Source organism: Saccostrea echinata, unplaced genomic scaffold, assembly GCF_033153115.1.
Source record: "Saccostrea echinata isolate AGI-Se365-2 ecotype Australia unplaced genomic scaffold, CSIRO_AGI_Sech_v1 ptg000001l, whole genome shotgun sequence".
Taxonomy (NCBI): Eukaryota; Metazoa; Mollusca; class Bivalvia; order Ostreida; family Ostreidae; genus Saccostrea; species Saccostrea echinata.
Window position 1 is genome coordinate 48,242,077 of NW_026889750.1, and position 9,921 is coordinate 48,251,997.

Sequence of the window (9,921 nt, forward strand, 5' to 3'; positions counted from 1 at the left end):
CGTTTTCAGTTTTGCGAGTTGGAGGAAGAAAGGGCTACTGTCAATAAATATTTCTATTGTCATTGTGTACAGTATACAACCAACATTTGATGACGATATAATTTGGTAAACCCCTGTTATGGTTTTAGCCCCATGTATGGCTGAAATAGCGTGAGTTTATGGCATTATTGTAACACGACCACTGGAAAACTTTTCACTGTAACCACAATTATGATGTTCTTCTGTCTTCCTTACTCCCACATAAATACCTCTTAAGGGGGACCAACCCAAAATTGGCGTGTTCAGAGTCACCCAACGGACAGGTGATGTAATTGTAGATGGAATCAAAATAATGTCAAAAGAATTTTATTTGTTAACAGTATAAATATGTATATATGCCGAGTTTAACCCACATGAAATTCTAAATTTACAACATTTTGTTTTATCATCGTGCAAACATGTATATACTGGTGTGATTTTAATAAAAAATATCAAAAGTAAAAGTGAATAATAAAAAATAAAACAAACATTTTGCAATTGTTAACAGATACACGTGTTTAAATATAGCAGAAGGCATTCTCTAAGACCTGTAGTTTCAGTCATTTTGTGTACTCTCAATTCTCAGTCGGAGCTGACATCTATTTCCTCATCCGATGTTTCAGCAGACGACAGGTCTGCAGCAAAAGAATGGCTCACAACCAAAGAGCTCTCGTCTGCAGACGACCTACTTTCACAATCTAAGCCACACTGTCGAGAATGAACCTTTCTATGTCGCTCCAAATTACTTTTGTGACTGGTAGCATAGTCACACAAATGACAACGGAAGTCCTTTTTCCCATTGTGAACAGATAGGTGTCGTTTTAACAAGGCTTTTCTACAAAATCTTCTTCCACAATATAAACATACGTAACCATGGGAATGGAAGATCATGGAGTGTTCACGCAAGGACGCCTTTGTTCCAAAAACTATTCCGCAACATTCGAGAACTTTAGAGGATTGTTGATGCATCGTAAGTAAATGTCTCTTAAGGTTGTTCCTTCTATCAGTTGTGTATCTACACTGAGGACACGGAAACAGTTTTCTTCCAGCTATTACCGTGTTTTGTAGATCAACTAGGTTTGATTGAGATGAATGCAAACTCTGAAGGGGTTCCGAGGGTAATGGACGACTAGGATATGACGATTTTTGATCAACTAGTGACGTTGCAGCTGCAGTCGTAGCAACGAATGAAAGCGAAGCTTGGAGAAATTTCCAGTGTTGTTTATAGTAGTTGATGATGTCAGTAGTGCTCTGGTGAAAGTAGTGAGCTAACACAGGCTTACATGGTGAACTCTGTCCACTTTCTGATTTCCATGGTTGGAATAGTTTGGTTTCTTTTTGGTTAGGTTTGGCACCACTCTGTGTCTGTATTACATATGGATTGAAGCTGTAGGTCGGGATTGGCCTAAAAATAGTCACGGAACCATACATATTAAATGGAGATGTTATTCAGTGAATATTTCTTTGGATAAAGATAAAAAAGGAAAATAAATTATGATAAATGAAGTATTTAAAATACGATCATTTGATTGTATTCAAATGTGCACGGGGATTACAATTTTTTCACACCTGGTATATTTCAATGAAATTAATGGTTAACGCCGACAATTTAAATAAAACCAGTAAACAATTATTAAAATACCAAGTACATCGATTTTGTGATTTTAATATGCATTTCATTCAGTATATATCATTGAGCTTTTATAGTAATTGTACTCCATGAAAAAAGTATGCAAGTTCTGAAATAGGAAATAAATAGAAAGGGACGCGTCATTTAAACGTCATAATAAACAATAACCACGAGAAGAAATAAACCAGTTTATTACATTTTCAACAGTAAATACTGTGATTTATTTATTGAATAAAAGTGATATTCTCTCACAGGGTGAAAGGATACCAAAAATGATATTCTCTCACAGTGTGAAAGGATATCAAAGTAAGTAAAAAATAATTTCTGGCCTGTCATAAGATAGAGATAGTAACTAAGCATCTTGATAGAGCTAAAACTGCAAATTTCTTCCTAAATGTTGCTAAAATCCATGCTATGTAATGTTTTCAATCTGACACACAACTTCTAAGCTATGACGTCTCAACCGCTCAACTATGACGTCAAGCCTATGACACTGTTTTAAGAAAAGACAGAGGCAAAGGGAAAATCAAAGAAAATGTAATAAACAGAAAATTCAATGTTTTGTAGATGAATATGGAATTTATTTCACTCGTGATACAGGATTTTTTGATATTTTCACTCGTGCTTCGCACTCGTGAAAATATCAAAAATCCTGTCCCACTCGTGAAATAAATTTGATATTCATCTACAAAACATTGAATATCCTCTATTTATCCACGACGAAAAAAAGGGATATATTTATTAAGGACATAAATCAGTAATAAATACCAAATAAACACCATAACACAAATCGATATAGACATCGAAGTGAAGTTTTACAAGGTGATGATGTCAGATTTTCGAGTGTTCATTATTTTCTCAAATTTTAGTGAAAATGAAGCATAATCGATAAAAAGCACTCAAAACGAGAAGCAATAAAACTTCTCTTCTAAGTTGGTTGGTATTTTATGACAAAACCCATATAAACATCACATTTTCCGCCCCATTACAGAGGAAAACTCTCGTGGGTAATGATGAAATAATACGAGTCTTCTGTTACGGAGTATAGTAGGGAGAGGCTGCCTCTATAGTAAGACTCGGTAAAACACTGACGTATCTAATTGGCTTGTTGTTACTAATGGCCGCTGATGATGCTTGTCAATTTGTCGAAATCTGTGTTCAATGGACCGTAAAATAAACAACCCAATTTATAAAAGATATATCGAGGAATGATCATAATAATAGTAATATATTTTCAGTCAGGCGATAAAAATGGATACATATTTTGGTTGAGCATCGATAAATATTCTCATATGTAAGTAATATGGAACCGGTGTTTATCACTCCTACATGTATCTTCATGTGTAAGATGGCAATTACTGAAAAAAAGAAAGAATATTTTCACGAACGAAAGCCCATTGTAATACCTTTTTTTTGTGAAGTCTACTGAGAAATATTATTTTGAAAATAGACAAATTTATTTGCGTTTTCATGGTAGGAAAAAAGAGTTCTTTTATTATACATAAAACTACATGTATATGTATGTATTAAGAGGGAGAGGTACCACACCTGTCATAATGATTTTACAATTGTTAAACTTTGTCTCTTCTAAAATTTATTACTTCATATTTCTCTCTCTGTATCTAACACTATAATCAGAAGCATATTTCACACATAAAAAAAATTATAATTAAAATTATAAACATGATATTTTTATATATTTTCGGTATTTCATGTGTAAATAAATTAACTCCACAATGACGAGCCTTTCGTTTAGAAGGGCTCTGTATATAACTTTTACAATAAATTTCTTTTATGGGACCTATAATACATTTACTGTAATCTGCGAGTGGTCAGTCAAAAAATATATATCATGCACAAAAATATATGAACGTATTTAATAAAATATATTTGGCACACATTTTAAAAATTACACAGGTTCCTCTGCTTGAGTTGTGGTTTAAAACACTGATCTTATCAACAGTAAAGGTTAGATTTCATACAGATAATCTTTACCAGTAACCATTTTCACAGCTTAGGGTGACATCAACCATTTTGTTGTAAATTTGCAGGTTAATATTTCAACCAATATTTTACTGCACATGTCAGGTGACGACAATTATTTTGAAAAGACGAAAATGCATATGGAAAAAAATGGTAAAGGGTCTGTATTTAAATAATAATAATTCAATTCAATTCAAAATGAAATGATGATAATAACAAAAATGAATAAATAAAGTGAAATAATAAAAAAAAAGGACATCAAAAGCATAAATTTAAAGTAATTAGAAACAATATATAACCGGACTTGATTTTAGTGAAAACATTCTCTATCCGAATTATTTTAAAATCTTTTTAATAAAAATTTAACGGGAAAAAAAATGTAAAAAAAAAAAAAAAATTAATTACTTTTTCTAAAGTTACAATCTTCTTACAAGTTTCACTTTCCAAATGAAATATACAGCTTTGTTTGTAGACGTTTAAATACGTTAGAAGACTTCATTAGAAATAAAAGAAAGAAAATTTAGACAAAATTACAATGAATGTTTGATTAATGGCCATATTAAAATAAAATAAAGTAATCATTTTAAATACTAAATTTCAATTACGCATCTTCAATGTAAATAAGAATAAATCAATTGTTATGAAAATGCCCCGTAGATTCACGCTTTCTTGAATGACGACTTATTAAATAAAATCATAGCGTATCATACACAAAGCCTAATTTTTACATACGTCTTTAGTGGAAAATATTTTATCAGTGGTCACTTTTGCGAATAGTAGCTCTTTTTTTTTTGTTTTAAACTGAAATTGCAATAGGACTGCTTATTAACATTATTCCAATAATTATCGCATCAAGAAGCTGCAAACTGTCCCAGAGAAAACTCCCTGCTCAAAATAGTTCAGATTTCATGCAAACTTTAAGCTAAGAATGCCAAATTCTTGAAAAAAGTTTGCAATTTCTCGAAAACTCACGCAGATCCCTAGTATTTTAGTGACAATGATTGTAAACAATTAAATTAAGGTTATCTAGCAGAACTCTTACCGTAGAGGTGGTATATTCCGAACGCCCGGGATTTCCATGGCAACAGTCTTAACATACAAAATGAAGATATTTTGTCTTTGATCTCAGTCTGATTATCTAATCTCCTTCACTTATGTATTATCTCTCTGTCGATTGTCAATTTTTGCATTACGGGACACTAAAATTGGATATAGAAATATTTTGAAACCATCATCCAATCAGAATGGGTTTTGTAATGTATGCGATGAGACAAGTTCCGGATGAGAGATTCTGAAATGAAATGGGCGTCTTCTTTAGGCGAAGCATTTCACGTCCCAGTAGATTCATGACTAAACAACATTATTTTTAGGCTTTATCCACTTGTCCGGGATTTGAGGGAAAATTGTTAATCTGATTTTTAATAATTACAGGGAAAAATCTGATGTTGGGATAACACGGATTCTCCAAGTACGCTTGGATGTTGACCTGTTCAGGGTGGTCCTTAACAATGTTCGTGTATCTGTACAGCTTAATTTAGAAAGGTGAAATTCCACCTTTGTGTTGTTTTCTGAGCAACTATTTTAGTATATTTTTTCTGTACTCAGTGTTTTTCTGTGTTTAACTTTTCAAGAAATGCATGTATTTGCAAAAGCATTTTATTGATTGTTTATCATAAAAAAAAATAATTAGATTTTCTGATAGCTTTGAAATCTAATATTTTGTAGTATTTTACAAACACAAAACTTTTCAATACACATTGAAGTTATCAAATTTTATAACAATTCGAGATAAAAAGAAAAATACACAAGCTTCTAAAATAAAAAGAGTCATCAGAATAATAAAAAGTCATTATCATAATAATTATAAAAGGAGTCATATTACTTAATAACAGAAGTTATATACGTTATTAAAAATCTTTGAATTCCAAGTATCTATGATGAGTACAATGTCAATACTCAATAACATAACAGTGTTTGTATTAGGCAAAGATGGTCACTGCACTAATCTGAAGAACAATTTAAAAAAAACATAGCCAACCAATTTAAAAAAAATATCAGTAAACTTAGTATAGAGTATGAAACTAGTATCCTTAATCCAAACCAATGAATCTGTATTTTGATAGATATTGGACACAATCAAGGAAGATATTACTTGATATTTTTAGCAACAACCATTATAAAAATGCATCTGTACACTATAGTATATAACAATAGATATTAAGCGAGGTCAAGAAGGAAATTGCAAAACTGTAGGTAAATGTTCTGTAATGAAAAATACAAATAAGGAATGTAGTAGTTACATTATATTAAGCTACATACTGCCTCTCCATATCTTGGCTTTTATATGTGTCACAGAAGCCTGTAAGAATGTTTTTCATTGTCTAACAGTGAAGATTTTCATAATATTTTATATAATAAATAGAAGGTATATGTAATTGTTATCAAGTATTATAAATCTGTGTGATAATATCGAAAGAAATTGCGGGTAAAATACCATGCACATTGAATGATCTTCTAAATGCATGTTTAAATATATCAGTAGTTATAAGAAAAAAATTATTCTCTCATAAAAGAGTTTGGAACAATGAATACTGGAAACAAAATTATTTTTTCTGTTGAATGAAATATGAGAATAACACACATCAAGCTCGGAAATCCATTGGAACAATTCAAATTTGGAGCAGAACAAACACGGTCCCCCTAAAAACATCAGAGGTGGGATCAGGTGCTATAGAGGAGTAAGCATTCCCTGTCAACCGGTCACACCCGTCTTGTGCTCCTTGTCATATTTGAAAATCCGTTGACAATCTGATTTATGTTTCAAAATTAGAATTTTTTTTATGTTAGACCATTCAAAATCACGCTGTTTTGTCAAGAAAATCGGATAGACTATTGTTAAATAGAACATTACAATGGAATTGCATTTTAATCCTATATATGTATATATGAACTATTTTCGTTCAATCCATGGAGAAACGATCCATTTTACATCTTTCTTTTTGTAACCATAATTTTACCAACCAACGTTTAATCTAATAACTTATTTTTGATAAAAAAAAAAATCGATCAAATACTTATCTTACAAACTGACTGATAGTTTTGTACAGATTACCATAAAACAATAGAAAAGGTTGCCATTAGCATATAGAACTAGTTCTCCACTAAATAAAAGATATAATAATAGTATCATAGCAAAATAAAAACTAACATATATAGGCAAATATAAGTATAGATAAAACTATCTGTAAGTCAACGTAAATATTAATAAAAGATATCCACCAGTTAATGTAAAAATAAAGTAACATATCTTCAAGTCAAAGTAAAGATAAATAAAAGTAAAATCTTCAAAATAAAAACAATGTAAACATACATAAAAATAACATACACAACTAGACGTAAATAAAAACAACGTAAACATACATAAAAGTAACATACACAACTAGACGTAAATGAAAACACATCTGTAAGAAAATGCAAGCATAAATAAAAGTAACAAAAATCAAAGTTAAATCTAAGAACTATATCTAAAGATTAAATTCAAGTAAAAGTCACATATCTCTAAGTTATATTAAGCATAAATAAAAGTAACATAGGTATAGATAAATAATAAACAACTTTTACATTCTTAAAGTAAATGCATCAATATTGATACCGTATAAGATTTTTTTTTTTTTTTTTTTTTTTTTTTTTTTTTTTTTGGATAGAAGTAACATCTATGAAAAAGTAAAATTTCAATAAGAAGGTCTAAGCATTGGTAAAAGAAACATATCTTAAGTAAAATTTAACATTATTATAAAAATTATAAACATAAATAAATAATGGTGATATGACTTTAGCTAAAGGTAAAAATAAATAAAAGAAACATATATATCGGAAAATAAATAAAAGTAACTTACCTAGAAGTCAATAGAATGAAATGTGTGGAGATAACGAACAGTATTCGAGCTCAAAAGTCCATTAAACATTATAAAATAGGAGTAGAGCAAACACGGACCTCTAAAACATCAGAGGTGGGATCAGGTACCATGGAGGAGTGAGCATCCCCTGCCGACAGGTCACACCCGCCGTGTGCTCCTTGTCATGATCGGGAAATAACGGAAAAATCCGTCGACAATTCAGTGTGTAAATAATGGCATAACGATTAGTATGAAAAAAGTCAGAACCAAAAATAAAAATAACATATCAATAAGCAAATATGACTAATTAATATGAAAACAAAATTAAAAGGTACGTAGGTATAATTAACAAGAATAAAAATAATTATATAAATTAATCTATAGTGAATATAAACAAATGTAAAGACGACAAATTTTATAAGTAGAAGCACACACAACTATATAACATGTTATATATTATTTTGTGTGTACTTTTACTTATATTTGTTTTCAACATATATTAGCATCAATGTTTTTGTCAAAAAGTTTCTTTTAACTCCGTGCCTAAACGGAATTAACCGTCGGCTTTTAATAATTTTTGGTTAGTATGTTTGTTAAATTTCTGTCATGTTTGTTTGTTTTTATTTGATGAACGCAGCGAACAATTCCTAAAATTTCTTACAAACTGTGATATGAAAGAAGAAAAAATCGACCAAAAAAAAATCTTGGTTTCCTACAAAACATTACTACTTCAGGATTTGGTATAATCATATCACAGTTGTCTGTGATTAAAGCTGTCAAGATTTTAAAGTTTATGACTTCAATTAAAAAATTTATGAATTAAATCTCTCGAGTGATATATGCAGAAAGAGCGCAGCCCATGATCCCACAAAATGTGTCATCGGCATATTTTATGATTATCAAGTATTCTGTGACATTTTTCATTTATTTCTTATATCACATCTTCAATTTCATCCCCAAAGCCATCAAAAGTATATAAAATTCAAATAAAGAGGAGCAGAATTGAATTTCTTGGAGAAGTTTACGGTTCAAATCTACCCTGCCATATCGCAATGATCTCATCAAACAATAGGAAAATTAAGGAACTTCATCGCAGTTGACATTTTGATGGCAACAGACTTGGTTTCACCTCGCTCCAAAGTTCCCATCCAGACATTAAACAGGAATTTACCTTTCAGTTTTATTGACATGAAGGACTTAAAATCAAACCTCCAGAATGTCTTGGGTATCAAACTTGACCTGAGCGTAAAGGGTACCTCATAAATCTGGCTACCACCGCAATATACGATGTGCCATACAACTAGAGTTCTGTCCTATTACTCAACATCTTCGGCTTTCTCGTGTTATTTTATATACTTTTAATAAAAAATAAAAATTCACGTAATACATTAATTCTATTTCTTAAGTCTTTCTTCCCTTTGCAATCGTAACAACAATTTTCATTACTCTTTTTTCAATATCAATTGCAGCTTACACATGTAGATGCAGTTAAACAAAAAAAAAATTCATCACAATCTTATAATAACTTTAAACATTATCATACACAATTTCAAGAGAGCTTGAAAAAAGAATATTTTTCTTTTTTTTATCAAAAATAGCCTGTGGACTTAGGCCTATAATAAGATATTTGAAAATATTGTTTATCAGATTGGCCGATAAAGATAACAGATATAAGATTAACAATCTTATAATAACTTTAAACATTGTCATACACAATTTTAATTAAGAAAGCCTCAAAAAAAGAATATGTTTTGTTTTTATCAAGAACATCCTATGGACTTAGGCTTATAATAAGATATTTGAAAATATTGTTTATCAGATTGGCCGATAAAGATATTATTATGCACACTACACTGTACTCTTACACATGCAATCTTTTAGTTTCAGCATATCACAAACATGCTCGAGAAGGAATATCTGTGTTCGCTTGTATTAGGAGATATTGATCGGTAGGATTATGCAATATATTTCTAATAAATAGTCTCATTTAAAGGGGTTTTTGAGTGTATTAAAGGAAGCAACATATACCTCGTATGCAAAAAATGACTTTAAAGACAATGACCTGAGCAATGTTATATATGTAGTTTATGTTGGACTCTATGAAGTCAACGAGAGAGAGATCGAGGGAGCAATCTTGTTAAAATAACTTGGGAAAAAATCAAATGATATTTTATGTGAAGAAATACATTTGATAGAGATGTATTTTGTGTCCAAGTTTGATGTTTAGAATACCACACAACGACAAGAATTTACAATGGTGACCAACAAGTTAGATGACGACAATGTCGATGAAAAAGACAATGGAAAATGTAATTATTAATGAAGAAACGAATGTAAAAAATGAATAGAAAAAAAGGTCCGGTCAAGTCATACTTTGCTGAACCAACGTTAGAA

General features: G+C 30.4%; 1 protein-coding gene across 1 annotated transcript; it reads right to left on the minus strand.

The window, feature by feature from the left end:
• Positions 1 to 336: 336 nt before the first annotated feature.
• LOC133180297 (histone-lysine N-methyltransferase MECOM-like) lies at positions 337 to 5,023 on the minus strand. The gene is made up of 2 exons (XM_061314843.1): positions 4,674 to 5,023; positions 337 to 1,423 (listed from the first exon to the last, which is right to left on the minus strand). The coding sequence occupies exons 1-2, from the start codon at positions 4,709 to 4,711 to the stop codon at positions 601 to 603; spliced, it is 861 nt and encodes a 286-aa protein (XP_061170827.1). The 5' UTR covers positions 4,712 to 5,023; the 3' UTR covers positions 337 to 600.
• Between the last annotated feature and the right edge of the window lie 4,898 nt (positions 5,024 to 9,921).

What these genes read in the sequence shown, in the direction of transcription:
- LOC133180297 (XM_061314843.1), bottom strand. Translation starts at nt 4,711, where the DNA reads ATGGAAATCCCGGGCGTTCGGAATATACCACCTCTACG. An exon ending in CGGAATATACCACCTCTACG is followed by an intron (nt 1,424 to 4,673) that starts GTAAGAGTTCTG and finishes GACTATTTTTAG; the next exon opens with GCCAATCCCGACCTACAGCT.